Below are 26,673 nucleotides of genomic sequence, written 5' to 3'. Positions count from 1 at the left end.
GAAAGGGGGCAGAGATAATATATTGCTTGCTGTCCATGTACTAAATATTCCTTGTAGAAACACAAGGACGGGGACCAAGAATGTAGCCTAGTGGTAGAGTGCTTGCCTAGCATGCACAAAACCCTGGCTTTGATTCCTTGGTACCACATACACAGAAAAAAGCCAGATGTGGTGCTGTGACTCAAGTGGCAGAACACTAGCCTTGAGCAAAAGAAGCTTAGGGCTAGTGCATAGGCCCAGGACTGGTAAACACGCACTCATACGCGCACACACACACACACACACACACACACACACGCACGCGTGCACACACACATGCACACACACACACACGCACACACACACGGAAGTCACCTGTGGGAAGGGAATTTGGAAGCTGGGATGAAAGTGAGAGAATACCTTTGTGGGTAGTTTGGTTTTTCGGTCTGGAGCTTCACTTCTGGTTTCTGCTGGTTAATTGGACTTTCCTGCCTGGGCTGGCTTTGAGCTGTCACCCTAGATTTCAGGCTTGCGAATAGCTAGAATTACAAACCTGAGCCACTGGCACCTGGCTTTTTTTTTTCTTTTTTGCCAGTCCTGGGACTTGAACTCAGGACCTGGGTACTGTTCTTGGACACGTTTTACTCAAGGCTAGCACTTTGCCACTTGAGCCACAGCGCCTCTTCCAGCTTTTTCTGTGTATGTGGTACTGAGGAATCAAACTTCATGCCTGCTAGGCGAGCACTCTATCATTAGGCTATGCTCCCAGCCCAGCTTTTTTTTTTAAATCATGTGAATAATTTATTCAGAAAAATAAACAGTGTAATTTAGGGTTTAATATAGATGGAATCTAAATCTGTATCTTTGTCTTTCTTTCTTCCCCATTCCCATGTCCTGTCTTTCCAGGACACTTCTAGGAGTGCAGAGCACTATGTCAACAGCCTAGATTACTTACTGCAAGAGAAGAGGTGAGTGAGGAAGACGGTCCCTCGTGAATGTTCATTTCTGTGAAGTCAGAAGCAGTTTTAGGACCCAGAGGGAATTGCTGTCCAAATGAAATACTGTTCTCCACTCAGCCATTGCTCATCCTGTGGGCTACAATTAAAAATCAGCACAGAGAATGATTTCTAGGTCCAAGGATGACATTACTAAACACAGAGGCGCAGGCTATCCACTGCCAACTCTCATCCTGGGTCCTTTCCCTTATTTGGCTTCCATGCTACCCATTTTATACCACTTTACAGGTGTTCCATTAGATAGGAAAGAGGAAAAGCCAACAGCTACAGTGCTGAGCCATCCACTCTGACTGTGGCCTGGAAGTCTACACTGGGCAGACAGACGCTTCTGTACTTGTGCTACCTTCTTCTCTAGCGGTGAAGCATGTCTGGCTCCAGTTGCACGGCGTCTGTCCACACTTGCCTTATCTCTGGTTTCTTAGTTAAACCACGTCTTGTGGAGAACTCTGTTTCTGGAGAAATCAGTTTCTGAACCAACTTTTGTTTCTCCCTCGGCAGTTTCTGAAGGCAGAAATCACATTGGTTGTGACTGGCAGTCCCTTAGTGAGCTGCAGATGGTGTCCCAGCACCTATTGTGCTTAATCTGAGTGAATGCTTGATGAGAAGGCTGGCCTGCAGGAGGGGACCCTTCTGGGTGGAAATGCCAGATTCCTGCTGCCCACTGCAGACTGATCATGCTGTGAGGTAGCTGAGAACAGCTGCTCGAGTTGGGGTCATCTTTGTTGGCCTGCTCTTTGATGGCATGTGAGCGGATTGCTAACATGACCTGACACTCATTGGTCCCCTCTCCTCCTGTTTTTGTTTTTGTTTTTTGTCACAGGGCTTAAATTCCGGCCGGGGCTCTGTCCTTGAGCTCTTCAGCTCAAGGCTACCACCTTACCCTTGGAGCCACAGCCCCACTTCCCATTTTCTAGTGATTAATTGGGGATTAGAGTCATGTTCTTTAGTTTTTTAGTGCTGGCTGGCTTTGAACCTCGTCTGGCTTTGAACCTTGATCCTCAAATCTCAGCCTGCTGAGTAGCTATGATTACAGGTGTGAGCCACCACGCCCAGCTTTTTCTATTGTTTTGTGGTATCAAGTTTGCTCAGTGTGTATATAACATGTGCAGAAGTTAATTTGCCTCCTCCTGCTGGGAAGATTAGTGCCTCCCTATGTTGTATTTCTTCCCCCAGAACTCCCAGCCCTGCATTCTTGCCCACAGGAGGGCATTAGATATATTAATAAAATGATTACTTTTTACTCTGTTTTTGTCCTACATAGCCCTCTGACCTCTCAGACTTAGTTCATCTTCTTGATATACTCCTCTAAATTTTAATATTCTGAGGCTTTTATTGCTTAACTTTCTTTACCCAAAACTAGATTATAAGTAAGGAAAGTGGCTGTGTCTACATTATTTCCCCAGTGTCTAGCACTGTTATGAACTAAGTGCTTGAAAATGTGGTAGGAAAGCGTGCATTTGTAGGCAGCTGTTTTGCTATCAGTATGCCTAGCATTGGGAAGTTTTTGCTGTCTAAGTCACCTTGGGCTTAACTAGGATGTTTATTTAAGTGGGGGATGTTTATTTCTCATGGTTTGAGGTGGGGGTTGAAGTCCAAGATCAAGGATCTGACCACCTTCTTGCTATGTGCTGAATGATAGAGAATGCATCCCTTTGTTGTCTTTTTCTTTCTTTCTTTCTTTCTTTCTTTTTTTTTGCCAGTCCTGGGCTTGACCTCGGGGGTTGAGCACTGTCTTTGGACTTTCTCAAGGCTAGAGCTCTACCACTTGAGCTTCAGCACCACTTCTGGCTTTTTTCTATGTATGTGATGCTAAGGAATCGAACGTGGGTCTTTGTGCATGCTAGGCAAGCACTCTACCACTAGGCCAAACTCCTGGCCCTTTGCTGTCTTTTTCTATCAGGACAATAGTCTTACAAGATCAGAGCCCTCGCACTGTGATACTTATTCCCAAACCAGCATATAAATTTGAACAGGCTGGGAATTTGGCCTAGTGGTTAAAGTGCTTGCCTAGCATGCATGAAGACCCTGGTTCAATTCCTCGGTACCACATACATAGGAAAAAAAAAAAAGCCAGAAGTGGTGCTGAGGCTCAAGTGGTAGAGCTCTAACCGTGAGAAAGTCCCAGGACAGTGCTCAGGCCCTGAGCCCAAGCCCAGGACTGGCAAAAAAAAAAATTTGAATGGGCCAGGAATTTGGCCTAGTGATAGAGTGCTCGCCTAGCAAGCACAAAGCCCTGGGTTGGATTTCCTGGAACTACATACACAGAAAAAGCTGGAAGTGGCACTGGGCTCAAAAGGCAGAGTGCTAGCCTTGAGGAAAAAAAAAAAAACTGTCTAAGGATAGTGCCCAGGCCCTGAGTTCAAACCCCAGGACAGGGGGGAAAAAAAAGAGTCTCACAGATTTTAGTGCCTGGGCTGGCTTTGAACCCTGATCCTCAGATCTCAGCCTCCTGACTACCTAAGATTACAGGTGTGAGCCACCGTGCCCAGCTTCTTTTGTTGTTTTGAGGTGGAAAGTGTACCACCCTATAAAGGCAGATAGACAGGTCAAGCTGTTCCTAGCGTGGACAGGGCTTGTGGGTGCTGAGGGGTGACTTAAAAGCAAATTCAGCCCAGATATGCTAGGAAGTCTGGTTGGTGAGTGGCCCCACAAATAGATCAAATCATAGAAGAGGTTTTTTGCAGTCAGAGATGTAGCATCCCATGTTTTTTAAAATATATTTTTATTGTACTTAATAGAAGGGTTACAATATTCACCAGATAGAAGGTGCATTACTTCACAAACATTGCTACAGTTTCTCATGTTTTTGTCCCCATTTTCCTCCTCCCTTATCCCATGTTTTAAAAGACTGCCTTTAGGGCTAGAAGGTGGCTTAGTGGTAGAGTACTTGCCTACCATGTATGAAGCCCTGGGTTCAATTCCTCAGTACCACATAAGCAGAAAAAGCTGGAAGTAACACTCTGGCTCAAGGGTAGAGTGCTAGCCTTGAGCAAAAAGAAGCTTAGGCACAGTGCCTAGGCCCTGAGTTCAAGCCCCAGTACTGGGGGTCGGGGGGAGATTGCATTTAGAGAAAGAGTGGGGCAGATGAGAGATGAGGTGGATCGAGAGGGTGAGGTAGGGCTTGGGGTGGAGCTGATACCTGGGAGGCTCTTTTGAGGAGGACAGTGCGGCTCCTGACTATCTGATCACCTCAGTGATTGAGACACTGGGCTGTGTGCAGAAGAGGAATGCACAGTTAGACAGACTGGGTCACTTTGAATTGAAAAATCATCCCGTTGGCAGCAGATAGGATCTGAGTGCAGGAGGCCTGGGCTGAAGACAGTATATTTCAGAACTGAGGGCCTGTAAACACTTCAGATCTGAGACCTGTGAATGCAGCTTTGGTGAATCCCTGGTGCTCAGTGGCCAAATAGTGGTTGGAGAGCCCGCGTGATCACCTCAGTAGTTTGCAGAGTAAAGGACAGAGAACGCCCTAGGATGGCTTAGTGCCCATCTAGGAAAGGCAGTGTCCTCCAGAAGTCTTAGTCCAGAGAGACTGCACACAGAGAAAGCACAGCTTGCTTCTTCCTAGTCCTGCCACGTCCATGGGAATCTCTGCAACCTAGAGTTCCCTGATTCTGGCTCTTGTCTTCCACAGGGAACAGGTCCTGGAGCAGAAGTGGAAGAAGCTGCTGCTGCAGGGCCATCCTGATCCTGATTCCTCAGATTCCGAGAATGGTGAAGTACTTCTCATGCCAGAGCAGAGGTAATTCATGTGGCCTTTCCATTGGACAAAATTCAGCCAGCACTTTGTGTACCACTTAGGAGTTCTAAAGCTATTTCCTCCTCTTATGGTCACACTTACTTATTGATTCAAGAAATCGCCTATCCCCTGCTGTAGTCTGGCACCTGGGTATAGTCTGGCTTTTGAAGATATAGAAGTCAAAAACCAGTGCAATTATTTGTCCAAGTTTGAAAACCCAGATCTCGATGAAATTTAGTTACATACATAACTATAGTCAAATTGAAAACCGTCTTTTGAGGGGATATTATGGCCATAGGATTAAAAAAAAATCTTGCCCCATGTAAAGATGGCTGTCAGTGTTGTCATCTGGGTCAGAGTTCCTTTGACACTGATTTAATAAGTCATTGGATGGAGGGAGATCCAGAGCCTATCTATACCAAGGGTCTCAAATGCTGGGGACCACAGTCAGATTATCTTTAGGGTATGCTGTTTTCCATCTGTCTTTGGGCACTACTATGACAGAGTGTAGATGGCTTATGAATAACAGTTGTCTGTTTCTCAGAGTGGAGTTGTGGCTTCAATGATAGAGTGCTGGCCTTGAGCAAAACAACAACAACAAAAAAAAAACAAAAACAAAACAAGTGAGAGCCTGAGACCTTGAGTTTAAGCCCCAGTACTGGCACAGGAAAAATAGAAACAACAAAAAAAAATCAATTTCTTGCAGTTCTGCAGAATGGAAGCCCGAGATCACAATGACAGCATGATTGAGTTCTGTAGGGTGCCAATACCTTGTGCCCTCATGAGGCCAAATGAGCTAGAGACCTCTCTGGCATCCATTGTATAATGTGACATTAATCCTATCCATGAGGGCTCCAACATCGTGACCTAATTACCTTCTGAGGCCCCACCTCCTAACACCTTTTACCTTGAGGATTAAGACTCAACATTGAATTTTAGAGGAACAGAGACATTCAATCCATCCATTTTTTTTATCTGTTCATTCACCCATCTATCCATCAGAAGTTCATTGAGTATCAGTTTGTGCCTGGCTGTGTACCTTCAGGATGCTGCTTTCAGATCAGGGAAGATGAACAATAAACAAGATAAATGAATTTATGTGACAAGTGCTTAGGAGAAAATCTGGAGGGGGCGAAAGGAATGGGGGAAGAGGTATCAGGCTTTGGCCAGGGCTCAGTGCCACAGTGATTTTTAAACAGATCCCAACGGAAGTGAGAGCCAGTTCCATCCAGGATGGTAGCCAGGTCTCTTGAGAGCTTTTCCTCTGAATGATCTAGCCACCACTGACATGATACACATGGAACGGCATTCTCTGGCTGTTGGATTGGAGGTGATTATTTTTCCTCTTCTTTCACTCCACAATCAACACAAGAGACTTCTATAATCCTAGAAGAGGATATGCCTTCTCCCTATCAGCAAGCAAGCAGTTCTGTTGCAGACACTAGCCAGGCTCCTGTAATCCAATGTACTTTGACACTACTTAGAGAGACCATCAGATCCCACAGATTGGGGCTTTGTCCCTTAACTGCTTCCCTACCACACTTCAGATGCAAGTTACAGAACTTACTAGAGCATCTCACAGAACTAACAGATATATGGGTATCCGTTTATTATAAAAGATAAAAGAGCCTGGTGTGGTGACTCATCCTTGCTGCTTGGGTGGCAGAAATGGGGGAATCATAGATTGAAGCTAGCACAGGCAAAAAGTTCTTAAGACTATCTCAGTCAATGGCTAAGCACAAGTAGAATTGCAGCCACGCTGTTTGGAAAAGAAAGCAAGATCCTACCTCAAAAATAATCCATAAAAAATTGTCCTGGAGGCTTGGCTCAAGTGAGCAAGCCCCTGGCTAGCAAGCACAAGGCTCTGAATTCAAGACCTTGTACTGCTACCAAAAAGTAAATTAAAAAATATGAAAAGGCTGTGGGTGTAGAAATGTACAGAGTGAGGGCTGGGAGTTTGGCCTAGTGGTAGAGTGCTTGCCTAGCATGCACGAAGACCCGGGTTCGATTCCTTGGTACCACATACATAGCAAAAGCCAGAAGTGGTTCTGTGGCTCAAGTGGTAGAGTTCTAGCCTTGATAAAATCCAGGGACAGTGCTCAGGCCCTGAGCCCAAACCCAGGACTGGCAAAAAAAAAAAAAATGTACAGAGTGAGACATGGAGAGCATGGAGCTTATAAAACCTCCCAGCCAGGTATAGGTGGCTCATGCCTACTCAGGAGGCTGAAATCTTACGATGGCAGTTTGAAGCCAGCCCAGGCAAGAAAATCTATGAGACTCTTATCTCTTGTAACCTACAAATAACCAAATAAGCAAACAACAACAACAAAAACATCATCAAGAAGAAGGTTTAGGAATATTTATGAGATTAAAAACAAAACAGTGATGGGACAACAGGTAAACCAATTCAGCAGTGATCCTAGACACTATGTTGAGAATGAACTATACAACTTGAGTGGGGCAGGAAGGGGATCAGGAGGAGAAAATGAAGAAGGGGTGACACTTTTTTAAAAGGAATGTGCTCATTACCTGACTTATATAACTGTATCCCCTCTGTACATCACCTTTACTATACAATTTAAATTAAAAATAGAAACAAGCCGGGTGCAGTGGCTCATGCCTGTAATCCTAGCAAGTTTCAAAGCCAGCTAGGGCTGAGACTTTTTATCTCCAGTTGACCTCTAGAAAATGGGAAGTGGGACTTGGCTCAAGGCTAAGGCGGCAGCCTTGAACTAAAGAGCTCAGGAACAGTGCCCAGGCCAAGTTCAAGCCCCATGACCCCCCCCCAAAAAAAGGGGGGGGCCGGGATTTTGGCCTAGTGGTTAAAGTGCTTGCCTAGCATGCATGAAGACCCAGGTTCGATTCCTTGGTACCACATACATAGAAAAAAGCCGGAAGTGATGCTGAGGCTCAAGTGGTAGAGCTCTAGCCTTGAGAAAGTCCAAGGACAGTGCTCAGGCCCTGAGCTCAAGCCCAGGACTGGCAAAAAAAAACCAAAAACCAACTAGATGGTCTGAGACAAAGGTGAGGTGATTGGAGGCATGCAAAAATGAAGTAATTGGTGGTCTGTACCTGAGTAGTTGACATCATGGCTCTTCGTAAGACCAAGTTCAGAAAATGTCACCATCAGTGTTCTGGGAGTGAAGTTTTGGCCTTCTGATAATAAAAGATCACTCACTGGCTAGCAGTTCAGGCCCTACAAAACAGTGACCTGAACTGCTCTGAGACAGATAAGAGCGATCTCAAACTTCCAGAACAACTTGGGTAACCATTACTGTCACTGATGGGAATGTGCTACTTAGCTCTCTGATACTTGAAATTACTAATGAAAGCAAGTAGCTGAAATCAACTGAAGTTAGAGGTTTCTTCAACTTTTCTCTCAGTTTTACCATGATTCTGGGAAACTGGATTGAAACAGGAGGGAGAGAGAGCGCCTTGAACCTGGGAACCAACAGTAGGCTTGCTGTGAAGTTGCACTCAAATCCCCCAAGTGTAGATGTCTCAGGAGGCCTGTGGGTGGATAAGGTAATCGTGGGAGGCTTTTTGTTGGTGGTGGTACATGGGATGAGAGCAGTCCTCCCTGGGCTGAGACTTCAGAGTTCTCCACTCACTGAACAGCTGGCCTTGGAATAAAACCTTTGTAAAATTTCTGTTGGAAGAATAATTCTTGTCACTCATGACCTTTCTTCTAAACACATCCCAGGATTCTGAAATCATGGCTATCTATCCAGCTGGCTTCCTGTGGAAGGTGTGCTTGGCTTTGAAATCACGGCTCATTTTCTGAGCACATGATATTCTCTGGTAGTGCTTAGAGAAAGCGTCTTTGACAACAGCCACTTTGAGGTGGTTGTTTTGATGTGGGATCATTTTGATGGGATTGTTCAACCTTGTGTTAAAAAAAAAAGACTCTGATGTATGAAGCCAACAGATCTATTTCATGTTTTAATGGGGTCATGGTGGGGGCCGGGGAGCAATGTGAGTCTGGAAGAGATGGGACTGAGGAGCGGGCTAGGCACCTCTGCCAGACAAGACGTCACATGGTTGTTACAACTGCCTAGTACAGAAGGGGCTCTGATTATCCTGAGCAAAGTGTCTGCCTGTGCCCTAAGAATTGGCTTGTATCTTGAAGAGATGACATTTTAAATTGTCTCTTTCTTAAGTTACAAGACCTTATGTGTGTGCTAAGGCAGTGGCCAGAGGGGGCAGGGAGAGATGGATATTTAAATCACAACATCATCCTTTCTTCTCAGCTCTAGGCTGTACAGGAAATCCTCAATTAGACATGTGAGAGTGTCTCAGAACTCCTGATAATGTACATACATTATAGTTAACCTTACAAAAGTCCCTTTGAATGATGGTTTGGGAGACAGAGCTATGACCCCCTTACAGATGAGTCTAGTTCATCCGATTTTGGATCATTTGAACATTTTTATTTTCTATAAAAGTAACAAAAGGAGCTATAATAGATACAGAGTTCTAATGGCAAAGACATGAACAAAACAAAATATTTTTACCATCTGTGTGGTGGTTTGCTAAGACTATTTCCAGAAGTCTGCAGGATCAGAGTTTTTCTGTTTTTCTATCATTATTTCCATTTGTTGAACCATTTTCAGGAAGAGTCCTGTGTAGTATCTTGCCTTGTGTCATTTGTCAGAAAGTAAGATGTGTTTCTATGGTTGGGCAGCCAGTGGGCCACCAGCTATGCTATTATACCTCCAATGCCAGCTGTTCATATCTCAGACAGTGGGCCAGAATGGAAACCCAGGATGGGTAATCTCCTAGTGAAAGAAAAGGAGGCTGTATTTATACCTTTAGAAAATATATATTATTGTTTCCAAAACATCAAACAGAAGATTGTCATATGAAGCAAACAGAATATGTCTATTCTTCTCTCCCACTATTTCTATCTCTTAGGATGACCTTAGAACATAGTGTGTTTAAGTATATTGGGTGGGGGGAAATGTTTAATCTCTCTTAACTTATGATTTCACTTTCTGTTGTTTCAGCTACCCATAATCAACTACTGTCTGAAAAGACTTAATGGAAAGTTAAAAAAAAAAAAAGCACTTTAAATTGTATACTATTCTGAGTACTGTAGTGTGATGAAATCTTATAATGTTGCTTCATCTTGCCTAAAATATCCTTTTGTCCATTGTATATGCTACTATTAGCATATACTATTAGTAACTAGGTAGTTGTCTGGATAGACTTTAACAGCTTCCGTGCTTGGGTTCAAGTAATCCCTGTTTTACCTAATAATGATCTCACCGTGCAGAATAGTTATATGAAAAATTCAGATATGCGTAAGAGAAGCTGTAAAGTGCTTCCTTTAAATGAAAGGATGGAAGTTCTTTTTCTTTTTTCTTTTTGGTGGAACTCAGGGCCTTGCATTTTTTGCTTGCTTTTTTACTCAAGGCTGGAGCTCTACCACTCGAGCCACACCTCTACCTCTGGCTTTTGGCTGGAGATGAGTCTCACAGATTGAGCTGGTTTTGAACCATGACCCTCTGATCTGAGCCTCCTAAGTAGCTAGGATTACAGGTGTGAGCCACCAGCTCTGGCTAAACATTCTTGATTTAAGGAAAGAAAAAAAACTGTAAACTGTGGTTGCCAAGACCTATGGAAGAACAGATCTTCTATCTGTGAATTTGTGAAGAAGGAAAAAGAAATCTGTGCTAGTTTTGCTGTCACACCTCAAACTACATAAGTAACAGCCAAAGTGTGATTAGTTAAGTACCAAGTTTTAGAAGAGGCACTATATTATAGGGTTCAGTACTACCTTCAATTTCAGGCATTTGGTATTGAGATATATCCCCCATAGAAAAGTAGAGGGGTCACTGTACACACACACACACACACACACACACACACACACACACACACACACACACACACACTTTTATTTCATTGTGTAGAGATTTAGCTGCTAAGTACTCATTTGTATGTGCATACATATGTACACATTTATGTGTGTATGCCAGTTCTTGTCCTACCTCTTGAGCTACCTTTTGTCCTACCTGCAGTTCCAGCCTTTTGCTGATTAACTGGATATGAGAGTCTCTTGGATTTGTCTACCTAGGCTGGCTTTAAACCATAGTCATCAGGTTTTAGCCTCCTGAGTAGCTGGGACTATAGACATGAACCACTGGTGCTTGGCTTAGGAGTTGTCATAACTGCATTTGTTTCTCTATTCCCATTTCATAGAGTCATGATATAACTGAAAAGCATTCCCTTGTTTCCCTGTATCTTCCCTGTCATGTGCCCAGTTTAGATCTGCTAGATCAGATTCCAGGCATGGTTGGCTAGGAGCTACATTTATCAGGCTGTCTGGATGGTCCTCAAGTGCTCTGGAGATCAAGGACTGCCGGCTCCTTCAGCTGGCATGGGAACCCTCCTGCCATCTTGTGCTTCTCCCACAGTGCTTCCTCACCTCACTCAGGATATCTTCCCTGGCCCTCACCATACCCAACCCTCTCCCCAGGGTCTCTCCTAGCACTGTTTAGGCTTCTTTGTCAGTGAGTCAGTCCATTGACCTGAGGTTATTGTGATGATTTGTTAATACTTTTCCTAAATGACCTATGCTTGACTCTTGTTTAGCAACTGGCATTGAAAACATGCAGTGAAAGTTTGACCTGAACAGAGCCAACAGGGTGGAGCTGTGCTAAGATCCAGTTTCCTGGCCCTGAAAGGGGTGTTGTAGGAGGGATTCTGAGACTTACGGAAGTGAGGACTCTCCACTCTGCTGCTGAGCTCTTCTTCCATCAGCAGGTGGCACTGTATCTCCTGGTCTACTGGGGACAGACAGGGTATACCTGTCCCGCCTCCCCCCCACCTCCAACCTTCCTATGCCTCATGCTGTACTCCAGACCTATTGTGCTTCTAACCCCTACTCCTCTGCTCTTGTCTTGCCAGAGTCCTGGTGGAGAAGTTCTCCGTGTCCCTGAAGGTCATCCCAGCAGTACATCCCGGTGAGACTGTGTTTCTGCCCAGGCATCAGCCCCTGCCCTGCATCTTGAACTCCTCACACCTAAAGCCACACAGCCACCTGGAAGAGCTGTTCCTCAGGTAAGTGAGAGGGGAGGACAGGGTAACAGTGCAGCCTGGCCAGGCTCCCTTCCTCCTGGAGTCCAAGGAAAAGGACTACCCCAAATGAAGAAACCCAAAACTGTGTTCTACCCAACGTGAACAGAGCACCTTTTAAGTATATAAGCCACATAGTCTTGTGTGTATGCTTACACAATTACGAATTTAGGTGTACAAACTTTTAAAAATTCTACATATAGCAAATATCAGGTTGTGCATTTACAGTTTCACATGGCTTCTTCCGTCTCCACACCCCAGTTTCTCAGCATAACCTGAGAACGTAACATGGCCTAGGTGTGTGTTTCCATCTGCACCAAGGGCAATCTCTGGGCCATTGAGAGCCCGTGATAGCTGCTTCCATCTATACTAGTAGCACCTCTTACCCACAGTTTCACTTTCTGTGGTTTTAAGTTCCTGAAGTCAACTGTGATCTGGAAGTATTAAATGGAAAAATCCACAAATAACTCCTTTTAATTTGTGTGCCATTTAAAGTAATATAATAAATCTTGTGCCATTGTATATGCTGGGATGGGAGGCATCGTCTTTGCATATCACATTCTTTATCTTCCCCATCCATCGGTCACTCCGTTGTCTGACTGGCATGCAGTATCAGAGTGCTTAGGTCCAAGTAACCCCTATTTTACTTAATGACTGTAGTGATCAAGTACAGTGGTTCTGAGAACCCAGACATGCTAAAGAGAAATCATAAAGGGCTTCCTTTCAATGAAAAGGTAAATGGCCTTAGCTTAATAAGGAGGCAGGGAGTTTAGTCTAGTAGTAGAGTGCTTGCCTAGCATGCACAAAGACCCAGGTTCAATTCCTCGGTACCATATACATAGAAAAAAGCTGGAAGTGGTGCTGAGGCTCAAGTGGTAGAGCTCTAGCCTTGAGAAAGTCCAAGAACAGCACTCAGGCCCACAACTAGCAAAAAAAAAAAAAGAAAGAAAAAAGTGTATGCTTGAATGGCTGAGATCAAAGGTAAAAATCAAATCTGTGTCATTCATTGTGGAGGAGGAAAAAAAATTCATGCTAATTTTGCTGTTGTACCTTCAAAAACTTCAACCATAATATCTAATAGCTGCTTAGTTAAGTTGCAAAAGGCGTTCGAATATTATCGGTATTGTCCACCATTTCAGAAGTCCATTGGAAGTCTTCTGTCCGAATGGATGAGGGCCCACTATGTTTGTTGGAATCATGACACTTTTTCAGTTTGTGTGAAAAGTTTGTCCCCACACAAAAGCACATTCAGTAACATTAAGACATTCTTCTGTTTCTCTTCGTTTGGGAAGTAAATTCATGATAATGATCCCATAATCACTACTAGATTACTTTGTAAGAAAATGCCTTACCATAATACTCTCTAACACTTGTACTTGTGAGCAGTAGGTCCAAGAATAAGAGAACGAGACACCTGCAGGATTCTGCGCAGTAGCTTTTACTGGTGTTCACAGGCTGAGGATGTGAGCAAAGGACTACCAATGCCCAACCAAAGAGGCGTGTGCAGGATCTGTAAAAATTAAGTGAACAGCATAACCTACCTCTGTTATCCATCTCTCAATATCAGCAGAACCAACTCAAAGGCAGTCTTCTTTTTTTTTATTTTTTTATTTTATTTTTGCCAGTCCTGGGCTTGGGCTCAGGGCCTGAGCACTGTCCTTGGACTTTTTCAAGGCTAGAGCTCTACCACTTGAGCCTCAGCACCACTTCTGGCTTTTTTCTATGTATATGGTACCAAGGAATCGAACCCGGGTCTTCATGCATGCTAGGCAAGCACTTTAACCACTAGGTCAAACTCCCGGCAAAGGCAGTCTTCTTATTAGTACTGCTAAGCAGTGTTATCCCCCCAGGATTAGGTAAAAGTAGACATACATAATTCAATCTATAAATATTTTGCTTAATAATTATTAAATGTTGAATTGGTCTCTAAAACCTAGTACTCTCATTTTAGATTAGCTCAATACTTTTATTACAGCTAAAAATAGTAGTGTATTATTCATTTCCATTATTGTTCAGATTGCTGCCTTATAAATGTGTTTTGCAGGTCCTTCCAATCAGAATCTGAATAAGGTCCAAGCATTGCAATTAGACAGCTATCAGTAAAATAATACTGCACTGTACTGGTTTATGCACATAAAATTCTTTCTTCCATTTTCCTAGGCTTTTTTGGACATACACATTACTTCCAGATCTTCTCTGTTATAAACAACACATAAATACTTGTCTGGAGGTCTAGACAATGTCTCAAGCTTCAGTGTAAGATTATCAAGTGTGAATATATGAGCACTGGCAAAGGTTCTCCTTATTCTAGTGAAAGGAGATTTAATAAGAACTTGATGACAAGGAGATAAAAGAAGGAAGGAAAAGATAGTTTAACTGAGAAAGGAAAAGAATGAAGAATGGACTGGGCAGAATCAGGGCACTAAGGAGAAAAGGAGGACATTTTCTTGTGCTGCCTCAGCCTCAGGGTTGGTGCCAGCAGCAGGTTTTCTACCATGCACTGGCTAACTGGCAGGAAGTATTTGACAGATGAGATTGCTCATGGAGGCGTGACCTGGGATCCGAGCAGCTCAGCCAAACAGGGCCAGGTGGCTGCCTAGCTTCCCTGGGGGAGGAATTCAGTCCCTCCTCCCTCAGATATGCTAATGAGCACAGTAGACCTGGTGTTGCCAGTCACTCAAATGAGGCTTTGGGAATCTGCATGCAGTTTTCTGGAGGGATGGCCACCACATAACAGCACTATGAGACACTGTCAGGAGGTTCCTGCTGGGCAGGGGGAAAGGCTACCTCTGGGAAGTTATCATTTAGCTTTGAGTCATCTTCCATTTCCTGTTTATGTCAAAAGATTTCAAGTCTAGACACAAGTGTGTCTAGCCATTCCTGCAGTATTTGGCCAAGAACATAGCCTTGGAAGAAGACACTAGGTTTTGCCATACAGAAATTTAATGCATTGGGGCTGGAAGTTTGGCCTGGTGGTAGAGTGCACTAAGACCTAGGTTCAATTCCTCCATACCACATATGGAGAAAAAGCCAGAAGTGGTGCTATGACTCGAATGGTAGAGCTCTAGCCTTGAGAAAGCCCAAGAACAGTGCTCATGCCCTGAGTCCTGAGTTCAAGCCCCAGGACTAGCAAAAAAAAAAAAAAAAAGAATGCTTTATAGGGCTTCCAAGTCATTTTCTTTCTTTCTTTTTTATTTATTTATTTTTGCCAGTCCTGGGGCTTGAACTCAAGGCCTGGCACTTCCCTTGCACACATTTTGCTCAAGGCTAGTGCCCTGCCACTTGAGCCACAGTGCCATTTCCGGCTTTTTCTGTGTATGTGGTTCCAGGGAATCGAACCCAGGCCTTCATGCATACTAGGTGAGCATTCTACCACTAAGCCATGCTCCCATCCCCCTTATAAGTCATTTTTATCTTCCTGATTGCAGTCCTCTGCATATTGCAAACTTTCCACAATGAACATGTATCGTTTTCATTATTAGAGAAAAAGAATGTGGCTTTTTTTTTTTTTTTTTTTTTTTTGCAGTCCTAGGGCTTGAACTCAGGGCCTGAGCCCTTGGGCTTTCTCAAGGCTAGAGTTCTACCATTTGAGCCAATGCACCACTCCAGCTTTTTCTATGTATGTGGTACTGAGGAATTGAACCCAGGTCTTCATGCATGCTAGGCAAGCACTCTACCACTAAGCCAAACTCCTAGACCTGGATTTGTTTTTTTGGTGAGGATTTTTTTTTTTGGTTTACTTTTTGGATTTTTTTTAAAAATCACCTCTTGAGATTCACTTTTTGCCCTTTGAAGGGAAAAAAAAATCCTTCTTTCCTAAAAGTGGAAAATGTCAGCCCAGATCAAGCAAACTGTCCATCTCCAACAAAGCAAAGCAAGTACAGAGGGCGTTCAAGGGGCCTCCTCCGTTGGTCTTACACAAGTTCACAGGTTTGCACGCAGGAAGATTCCTCTTAGGCCCTGGCTATGCAACTGGAGCTGGACTAGATAAGCCTCTGTTGATTATCACCAGGCTGCTGGTGTGACCTCAGGTCATTTTTCTGGGATCAAAGTTATGTGACTTAATGACAGAAGCTGGTTCCAGCAAATATCAGGGGCTGAACTTTTTTCTGCTCCCTTGACAGCAGTTCAAAAGGAAATCTGATCCTCCAGAGTGAGCAGGATTGGAAGAGAGTAAGGACTGGAGCCCACATGCAGCAGAAGCAGGCTCCAAGGGAAGCAATGCCTTATTGCATTGTTTATAGGACCTCGTGGGTGACCACTGAGGTATCAGGGGCTACACATGTCCCTTAGGACATTCCTCTGCATCTACTTAAGCTGGCAGGAAGAAGTAGGAGGTGGGTGAGCCTGAGCTTCCTCTGCCTAAATAGTGCTTATGCCCTGCATCCCACTGAGGCGCTGCAGACCCAGCTCTTGCTTTGCCCTGTGCACTTCTAGGAGGAAGATGTCAGGTGGAAGCCACATGAAATAAAACCACCAGTTGGGAGTGTGGACAAGGCACACCTGTTCAGCTGGCTGCAGGTGCCCCTAGAATAAAGAGAAAATGACTAACTGGGTAAATGCTGGGATACCTGGGCTTCTGGGAGGATAGCATGGGAAAAGGCTTCAATCATTATTTGTTCTGTTCAGTTCAGGCAATTTTTGTGTGTGTGTGTAGGTCATGGGGCTTGAACTCGGCCTGGGCGCTATCCCTGAACTCTTCAGCTCAGTGCTTCTGCCCTACCCTTGAGCCAAGCCCCACTTCTAGTTTTTCTAGAGGTTAATTGGAGATAAGAGTCTCAGGTCCTTTTGTGCCCAGGCTGGCTTTGAACCTTGATCTTCAGATCTCATCCTCCTGAGTAGCTAGGATTATAGGCTTGAGCCACTGTACCTGGCAGTTCAGGCATTTTATTGAAACTTTCATTTGAGAACTTGGCTAGAGCCCAGAAGCCAATGCTATATTAATAACTGTCCTTGGTGTTTATCCTGCTGTCACTTGGGATTCGCAAGGCATTTAGACTTTGCTGCTGGGACGGATGACCATAAAATGGATGAAGAGCTAGAAGCTTCAAGAATCTTCCCTTGGACATTGTTAGGACCAGAAATTCCAAGGGTGGTATTCTGTTTTGAAAGCCCCACGTGCTGACCCAGCCAGTTGCACCCAGTGTCCACTCATTCTGTAGATTTCCTCCTTGTCCTTCCTTCTATCCCAGAGGTGAGGGTGGACGTAGTTACAGCTCCATGGCTGGGAATTAGCAGTGCTGGAACTCTGGCTGTGCCCAGTCTCTCATCTTCAGTCACAACTTTAGGGCCTCTGGGAACCTTCCAAGGAGGGGACTCGAGCCAGCAGCTGGGCAGCATGGCATCTGCTGAGCCTCCCCCTTCTCCGTAAGAGTTCTCAGACATTCTCAGGGTAACTCCTGTCCTCAGCGCTGGCAAAGTCACCACTTGACCCCACATCATTGTACTTGATGTGGAGCTGTCACACAGGAGTTCCTACATTTGACAATGGATAATTCTAAGGATTTTTGTTCTTTCACCATGTGCACCTGCTACCATCTTTCCTTTCCCCCCCCATACTCTCTTGCCTGGGTGCTGGGGTGCTCATAAGAAGCCTCTTCTTCTCCCCAAAGGCAGGGAAGTGTCTGTACCTGCTCGAGGCTTCAGGTTACCTGAGCAGCAGTACTCCTCAGGCAGCGAGTGCCCACACTTGCCTCATGTGCCATTCTGCAGCTCATAATTCCTTGAAAGTCATCTACTCCAAAGCAGAGCAGGAAGATGCCCTCTGTGGCTATCGTGTTCCTCATCTTACAAATGAAATCAACAGCAATAAACTCAAAGGCAGGTCTGTCATTTGTCTGGCTGAAACTGCACTGCATGGCGAGGATAACAAAAGGAAGACGTTGCAACCACAGGGATCTCTCCTTCTGAACTGCAGTTAGAAATGTGTTACTGGAGGCCAGAGGGGGCTTGTATAGTCGATTCACCCACTGAGAACCTGGCAGTCCCTCCTCCTCCCCTCAGGAAGACTGTCAGAGCCAGAGCTCTTCTGAGTCCTGCAGTGCACCGTGTGGGTTCCTCCCACATTGCTGTTCCTTGGGGATATCATCTGTATTTAGGATGCCGTGTCTGCACCTGTACTCTGCACCTCAGGATCCATCCATGAGCACATCCACGTGAGCAGACATGTGGAGTAGAGCCGGCAGCCCCATGTGTCCCTGTGTGTGTTGCACACAAGAAGGGCTGTGTCAGAGCCAGAAACCTTATCACCTCGGGAACAAAGCCTCTTTCTCTTCTAAACTTAAATAACTTACGAAAAGATACATAATTTGTAAAATTGCCTGGGCGTACTCAAAAAGACAGCAGCTTGGCTCAGAGAAAAAACTTGGTTTTGGAGCATTTTGGTCCTGGCAGATTAAAGTATGATGTCTCTTTTTTCAAAAGAAGGAAGAGGAGAGTGAAGTGGCCAAAGATACTTGTTTCTAGAGTCATGACCACAAGTGCTATCTGTGTGTTCTTTTAGTTTGGCAACTGAAACAAAGAACAAACATAGGATCACTTTTTAATTTCCTGGAATTCACATGACCATCTTCAGAACCTTCCTAGAGAGAAGGAAAAAATGTACAGGGAGTTGGAGATCTCCCTGGTCTCTCTGAAGGTGTCCCAACTGACTTCCATACTGGCTTCTACTAGAGGCGCTACAACTGTACAGAGTACAGAACTCCTTGGTTTTGTTTTTGTTGGTCCTGGGGCTTGAACTAGGGGCTTGGGTGTTGTCCCTGGGTATGTCTTGGGCTTATATAGGTCAAGGTGGTCTGCCAGAGGTGCTCTCCCATTACAGAGTGGAGCCTGGTGTGAGAGCTTGTGCTCTGGCTTGCTCGTGTGTTTCTCTCTCTCTCTCTCTCTCTCTCTCTCTCTCTCTCTCTCTCTCTCTCTCTCCCTCTCTCTCCCTCTCTCCCCCCCTCTCTCCCCCCTCTCCCTCTCCCTGTCCCCCTCTCTCACTCACTCACTCCCTATCTCTCTTTCTCTCCCTCACCCTCCCTCCCCCTGTCCCCCCTCTCTTCTCTCTCTTCTCCCTTCCTCTCTCTCCCTTCCTCTCTCCTCTCCCCTCTCTCTCCCCTCTCTTTCACACACACACTGAGGCTATGATTATGGCCACATGGCCAGTCTGATCACCATCCTTCTCACCACAAGGACTCACGTGGTGTCTGCATAGAACCCTTGATGGGTATTTCCTTCCCAGAATTTCCCTGTACCGGCCCCTTTTTGTTATTTTCCCATCCTTTCAGGTGTCCTCTTTGAGTAAGAAAAACACAAGTTAAAGTGGAAGCACTCTGTGTAACCATACTCAAAGATAGTGGCACCAGTGGGCCATCCTGTTCCCCCCCTGTAGCCAGCCCAGAGCCCCAGCCTGGCATGCCTGGCTCCAGGGTTTCCATTCACCTGGCCAGGATCCCCTGCTAGATGCCTTGATTTCTCCCTTTGTCAAATGGGAAGATCAACAATGTGCTCAGTCATGTATTTAAAACATCATAAGGAGCCAAACACTGGTCACTCACACCTGTAATCCCAGCTACTCAAGAGGCTGAGAGCTGAGGATCACAATTCAAAGCCAGCCCAGGCAGAGAAGTAAGACTCTTATCTGTATTTAACCACAAAAGAGCCAGAAGTAGAACTGTGGCTTAAGTGGTAAAGCATAACAGCTCAGGGACAGCCTTGATTTCATCCCCAGGACTGGCACCAAACATCCTGAGGAATGTTCACAGAAAGCACTAAGTAAAGCAAACAACTCTAATGATGTCTTGAGGTAGTTTTCCTTCTGAAGGTAATTCATGTTGAAGATTCTAAAACTAGACTTGCCTGTCGTATTCTCATCATGTCATATTCACAGCGATCTGATTAAGGCTGAAACAGGACAGTCTCCTGAGGTGTCACTGAGACAGGTATACCAAAGACTCCTACTATGAAAGGCTGTAGTGTTTCCAGTGTAGACCCTGCCCTAACATGGCCCCTCTGTCTCACAGCTCCCGGCCAGACCAGCAGCTCTGCTTCCTTCAGAATGGCCTCTTGAACAACCTCTACCTGCATGCTTCTGACTGCCCTGTGCCTCTGCTCCAGTGGCTGTTCAAGGTGAGAACCACAGCCCAACCACTAGGTGGCAGGAGTAGTGCAGCCTACTGGTCCAGGCAAGCTATGAGGCTTGACTCAGCCCAGAGGAGGGAAGGAGGTCTTTACTAATGTTAGGAACATCAAGGTCAGGGAGACACAGTCCTGCCTGGTCCTTTTTGGTCTCTGTGACACCACTGGTTGTGGCCAGCTGGGAACTCATGAATTCAGAGATGAGAGTGCTCTGGGATAGGATTGTTCACTTCCTTCTCTGTGGTTGTAGATGGGCTGAAAAAGCCTAGAGCAGCTGCTTCTTTTGCCCCAGTTTCCTACTTCCTGGCTGCTGCTGGAACATTTTGCCTTGGGGTAAACACACATTCTTCCAGGGCTGGAAACTTTTGCACTGAGAGACTGTGAGAAGCAAAGCAGACATCCCAGGAGCCAATGCTGGGTCTGAATACATGGCCCAGCATGCCAGTCTAGTTTTGGCCCTCACCCAGGGCTGTCCCTGTCTGGGGATGGGCAGGTCACAAGTTTCAGCTGGTCCCAGTACTGCCAGTTGGGGCCTGGAGCCCAGCTGTAAATAAGAGCTACCATGTGGGGTGGATTATTCAAAGAACTCTTCAGCCTGTGCTGTCTGGCCATCTTCCAGAAAGAGCCCTCCAAAACTCTCTGCCTCCCTCTGGGCTCATCCACCGTGTTCTTCCTTGGCCCAAAGAAGGGTGCCAGGCTTCTGGGACACTTGTGCCTGCCCCCACCCAGGCCTAGGGTTGGGGCTGGTGAGACAGTGGATGAGGATCAGGGAACAGTGGGCCTTTATTCTCCACCCAGTTGGGGCAGTTTCTCTCTGCTCCTTGCACAGTATATGGCAAAACACACAATTAGGCATTGGGAGACACAAAGAGCTCCTCTAAGACATCGCCTACAGAGGGTCCTTGTGTGACCCTGACGTGGCATGGAGTGCCTGCCCCGTTGGTGGCTCTGTCTCTACAAGGTTCTAAAACCCCAGCCCTAAGTGATATGGGCGAGTCTTCCCTGTTTCTTTTCCTTCATCCTTCTGACAAGGAGGAAAGAGCCCCACAGAGGAGAGCAGCTGGGGAACCCAGCCTGAAGCTGCAGAGAACAGATGCCAGCACTGGTTCTGCCTCTTAGTACTGTTGCTTTGAGCAAGTCAGTGTCATCTCTGTATGCTGGAGCCAGTTGTCCAATGGAGAAGTTAGATAGTAAGTTCTGCAAGCTGCCTTGGCCCCATGGCCCCTTATAGCCCTGGCTTTCGTAGGGCCTGGGCATGGTCCTCAAGGAATGATGTGCATACAGAGGCTCCCTCCCTTCTCTGCTGTAGCCAGAGTAATGAGGTTTTGGAAGCCTCCTGGGAGGTGCACTCTAGTGAGAAGCAGAAATCCTGAGCGTCTTCCCAGACTTACCAGTCAGAGAGAGAGGTCTCACAGAGCTTCAGGGTGGCTCAGAAACTCCAGGTAAGGATGCAGCAAGGCCTTGGGAGGAGCTGGAGCCGGAAATGGAGAAGGATCAGGATTCTTGGACAGGTCTCCACTTTTGTCTCCTTCTTAGGCTCCATGGCCAGGGCATTATTCCCAAACCTGAATAATGCCCAGAAAGGACAAGGTCCTTAACTTAAAACAGGCCGGATGGACCTCTACAATGAAAGGCAGCTAAGTATGCAGGTCACAGGGCTGCTGGAGCTACATGTGTGCCTGAGGTCTATTCTGGATGCTAGGGGCTGGGACAGTCAGGTCTCACTAACCCTGATAACTTGCCTGTCCCACTGGAGAGGACATCCTGGTTCTCATGGTGATTGAGTCCTGTGCCACCTCCTTCCTCAGGGATTCTGTTCCCGAGCATGCCAGGGGGCCCGGATGGACAAGTTCTGGCCTCACTGCTGGTCACTGACACTTTATGTACACCTACTGGTGGGCCTTTCCAGGGATGGTAGACAAAAACAGGTAGACTTTAAAAATATTCAACTCTGAAAAAGTGGCAAGTTAGGAGTAGAGGAGAGAGGCAAAGTGATGGATTCTGAGGCAAAGATTTTTTTGAAGACTCACTGGGCTGAGCTCTCAGAAACCACATTTAGGAGAGAGAAAGGGTGATTAAAAAAAAAAAGGGATGGGGGGAGGGAAATGGGGACCAAGACATGAGAAAGGGTATCAATGTATGTGAAGTAATGCACCTTCTGGTGAATATAAGGTAACCCTTCTATTAATTACAATAAAAATATATGGAAAAAAAAGGAAGGAGAAAGGGAGGCCCTGAAGAGGTAGAGGCTGAACAGCTAGTGATTCATTGCAACCTAAGAAGGCCCCAGGCAGTTTCATAGTTGGAGAAAGAAATATGCACTAGAGCAAGTGACCTTTAGAGTTGTTGCAGTTGAGGCAGGGGATCCTGACCACAGCATCTGCCAGTTATTGGATGCAGACTTGGAGAGGGGCACAACCTTAAGCCAGCCCCCAGTCCCCCAGGTTATTGCCAGGAGTATACCCAAAAGGGGGTATGGCCCTGCCCCCCCCAACAGCATTCTCAGGAGGAGGTGGGTAATGCTTAGCATGACTGGCTGTGGGCAGGAGTCCTACTACTGAGGCCTGACTTTGTCCAAGTATTCTCAGACCAGGTGGCACTGTGAGCAGATGCTATCCCACAGTTCATCTCCATGTGACACACTCTCCTTGTTCCAGTCCCCAGTGTACAACCCTCAGAGAATGTTCAAAAAGTGAATGAGGTGGGTTGGTGACTACCCCTCTACTTTTCCAAACATCTGCTCAGGTACCAAGCCCCTTCAGATGACATAAGTTAAGGCATTTTCCTAGAAATGATGGGAGGATCATGAATGGGATCAACACTAGTTATCCAGCTGAATGGTCAGTGCTTGCAAGCCCTTTTGCTTTCCCACACTGGCCTGTGGCCTGGCGGTGGAGGCATAGCTATCAACACAGGAAATGAAGGACATAAAGACAAAACTCCACACCGAGCTGGATGTGGTGGCTCATACCTGTAATCCTAGCTACTCAGGAGACTGAGATCTGAGGATCAAGATTCAAAGCCAGCCCCGGCACAAAAGGAACTGAGACTCTTATCTCCAATTAACCTCTAGAAAACGGGAAGTGGGGCTTGGCTCAAGGCTAGGGCAGTAGCCTTGAGCTGAAGAGCTCAGGGACAACGCCCAAGCCCCATAACCCACACACACACACAAAAAAAACAAACAAACAAACAAACAAAAAAAAAAAAACACCATACCAATGGATATAGCAGATTTCAAGTCACACTCACTACCTGGACTTGAATCCTGCTTTTATACTTTGTAGCTGTGTGAACCCAAAGGAGTTGCTTGACATTCCTAAGTATGATTTCATCATTTGTAAAGTGATGGCAATAAGCATATCCTTCTGCTGTGTCGATATGGGAGGGCTGATTTCATTTTTAATTAATAGCTATATATATGTGTGTATGTATATACATGTACACATACATGAATGTATATGCATGCATGCAGACAAAGTTTGCTACTGTTATTTCATAGAAAGAACCTTTAAAAATTTTGTTCTTCTTTCTAGCTTTTAACGTGGCCTCCAGAAACTTCTTCAAGAGCTTTTGGTCTCCTTTGGGATCTCAGTATGGATGGGCTCTTCTGTCAGTCCGGTAGGTCCTAAGGTGCAGAGTAAAGCATTCCAACCCTTAATCTTGAATATAGAGCATGACTCTCAGTGCCCCCTGGAACTCAGCATGCAGGACATGGCATCATCCATGGTGGAGACATCAGGCCATGCATCTTTGGCCCTGGCTCCAGTGTTATTAAAAAGCTGAGCTGTCAGGCTCCTTGGCACCTCTATCTGGCCTCAGGTCCAGGTCACCGTGGCAACTCAGGCTGACCTCACAGACTCTTGGGATCCCCAAGCAGTCTAGGAACAGTCTAGGCAGGTGAATTGAGACCCAGGCTGGCAGGGGGTGTGAGAGCATGGCTTGGCTCCAGGTTCCTCCTCAGAGCTCACATCAGGTAGTAACTTGGGTTGGAGTCACCCCAAGAGTAAGGACCTCAAAGCAAGTTCCCACCAGCAGCTGTCCTTAGCCCATCAAACATCAGCACTACCCCTGACTTTGGTCTGATCTAGAGTGAACCTTGAGTATGTGCCTTTACCATAGCATTTAAGCAGTTGCGTTTCACACAGAGTTCCACAGGAGCAATTCATTTCTCCCTAGTGGCCGAACTAATTTGGTGCATGAACAGATCAACATCAAAAAAATATATATCATGTGACAACTTGAAAGTTTCTGATAGCAGAGGTGAGAGGGATTCATGGATGGCTGGACAGACCCTTTGCCTAGCCAGGGTCTGCCCACCCTAGGGCAGAAGCATGCAAGCATAGCTCTGAGGCCACAGTTGTGGACACCATGAGACTTCAGCCCTCTGTGTCACTGTATTGTGCTTCTCTGCTCAGGGACTGGCTGGACTGGGAGCCATCAATCAAATCAGAGTGTTCTAGATTGCCCATGGGCCACTCCCACCAACCCTTCTAAGCACAGTCCTACAACGTGCTCTTCCTTTTGCTAACCTCTGCCCCTGCAGCCCACACAGCCCTTTTGAGCCCCTGGGGCTGCCTGTGCAGCATGCCTGCCCTTTGGAGAACAGAAGCCTTCTTGTCTGAGCTTCTCCTCTGTGCAGTGGTATGTGTCTCCCCCGCCCTGCTCTTGGCCTCTTGCCACTTTGCCCTTGATTCACCCTCTGTCTGGAGGGGCTGTGAAACAGCCCCCTACAGGCCTCCTGTCCAGCTCATCTCTAACCAGTAAACAATACCTAAGAGTCACCCTAGGGTTCTGTCCCAGGCCCAGGGAAATGGAGCCTGGTCTGGAGAATTTCATGCCTGAGGCCAGGCACAGATGAAGCCATGTTCCATAGGGCTCTCCCTCAGTCTGGGTGCTCTTAGCATGTCTTTGGGGACAGCAGAACTTTGTCCTGCCTTTCGTCTGCACCCAAGACATATGTGTTTGTGCATGCGTTTGTATGTTTTCGAGTTATCTGACCTACCACAGAGGAGGAACAAGGGAGATTTGTGAACTCTCATTCTTCTCTGGAATTTCTGGTAACTGATAGTTCTTTCCTTATGACTGTCACTGTCATGAAGAGAGGCTTTCACAGTCTCAGCTCATTTGATGGTATGCTAGCCCACTTCCTGAGTCAAGACCCAGAGCATGAGACCTGTGTCAGAGTGTCACCTATTATGGAAATGCTCCAGCAGTGACTGGAACTGAGGGCCTAAGCAAGTCAGATGCACGAATGCTCAGATGTACAGAAGGGAGGGCCCATAATGGCAAATACTTTCCTAGAATGAGAAGTGCCACAAATAACCAATGTAAAGGTGTTAGTAAGCTTGGAGAATGGAATATTCTGAAACAATGCGCCTGCTCAGGGAGTATTCACTCACTTATTCAGCACAGAGGCATGGGGTATCGCCTGTCTCCAAGTACCTGTTGGCTGGAAAACAGGGAACTGGCATGAATGAGACACAGCTCCATCCTCTGAGAGCTGGGCCCAAGGTGGACAGTATGACCACAGCAACTGCCATCAGAGATGAGGGGAAGAACAGAGTGCTGATGTCTACACCTGTGACGCTTGCTACTCAGAGGCTGAGATCTAGAGGATTTAGGTTTGAGGCCAGCCTAGGTAGGAACGTCCACAAAACTCCATCTCCAGAATGACCAGCAAAAAGTTAAAGTCATGGCTTAAGTGATAACTAGCAGAGTAAGTAAGTAAAGTAGGCATGAAGCCCCTCGTTCAAACCCCAGTAATGAAACAAAAAGAAAAAGGAAAGAAGAAGGGTCCTGAGCAGGGCTAGCCCACAGGAGGCAGGAAGCAGGGAGGAGAACAGTTGAGACATCTCTGGAAAATGTGCAGGACAAGGGTTGTAAACTCAGTTGCCTGCAGGGAGGAAGCAGGCTCGGACACAACTCCTACCTGTCTGCCTAAAGTGGCCATCTACCCCAGTTTTGATGTGGTAAATGCAGATTTGGCATCACCAGATTTTCTGTTTCTACCCTTGTTTAATTAGACTATACTTTGATTACCAGTAGCAAATTTCCAATAAGGAGCCGTTTATCATTTGATACAATAAGAGACACCAGAGGTGGGTGGCACCACGGAGTGGTAAACAGATCTGCAGTGACAGGGCCCTGGCTCCTGTGACTGCCTTCTCATGATTTTCTCCAACCATGAAGAATGGCTGCCGGAGCACCAGGCAGAGGGGACACAGTTCAAGGCAGCCAGGATCAAGAGGGCATGACAGTCATTGCTTTTCATCCTCCTCTTTATTACTGCCATCAAGACACTCTGATTGGCGATTTGCCATGTTGTCTGATGTTGTTGTCCTCTAAACACCCTGGCTATCTCTGAAAAGATTCCTAACCTCCTGAGCCTTTCCCCTTCCAGAGAAGAAACAAAGAAACGCACTTTCTCAGCCTACTTTCAGATATTTGGAATTTTCATTTTTGACTAATTCTGTAAACAATACAGATATAACCTTGGCATTGTGTTAGATATTAGAAGTAACATAGAGATGATTTAAAGAACATGGGAGGATTGCACAAATGATAGACAAACACCATGCTGTTTTATATAAAGGACACAGATAAAACAGATCCTCCGATCTTGCTCCTCCACAGAGGATCCTGGAACCAACCTCTCTTTTCCATACCAAGGGATTGTTCATTTTTTCTTTATCACCATGAGCATAGTTGCCGTAACAGCTGCGTTTCATCCTTGTCTGC

General features: G+C 45.9%; 1 protein-coding gene across 4 annotated transcripts in view; it reads left to right on the top strand.

The window, feature by feature from the left end:
* The window catches only part of Fam178b (family with sequence similarity 178 member B), a 97,648-nt gene that overhangs the window by 10,919 nt on the left and 60,056 nt on the right, over positions 1 to 26,673 (top strand). For all 4 annotated transcript variants that reach the window (XM_090336447.1, XM_090336446.1, XM_090336444.1 and 1 more), the window contains 5 exons: positions 886 to 947; positions 4,633 to 4,740; positions 11,650 to 11,802; positions 19,821 to 19,926; positions 23,469 to 23,553. In XM_090336447.1, coding sequence (XP_090192573.1) covers positions 886 to 947; positions 4,633 to 4,740; positions 11,650 to 11,802; positions 19,821 to 19,926; positions 23,469 to 23,553 — 514 coding nt within the window. The remainder of the gene's footprint in view (positions 1 to 885; positions 948 to 4,632; positions 4,741 to 11,649; positions 11,803 to 19,820; positions 19,927 to 23,468; positions 23,554 to 26,673) is intronic.

The sequence above is a fragment of the Megascapheus bottae genome, chromosome 7, assembly GCF_031878675.1.
Source record: "Megascapheus bottae isolate mThoBot1 chromosome 7, mThoBot2.hap1, whole genome shotgun sequence".
In the NCBI taxonomy this organism is placed as follows: Eukaryota; Metazoa; Chordata; class Mammalia; order Rodentia; family Geomyidae; genus Megascapheus; species Megascapheus bottae.
Note: the sequence above shows the minus strand (reverse complement) of the source record. Positions and strands in the feature narration are given on the sequence as shown.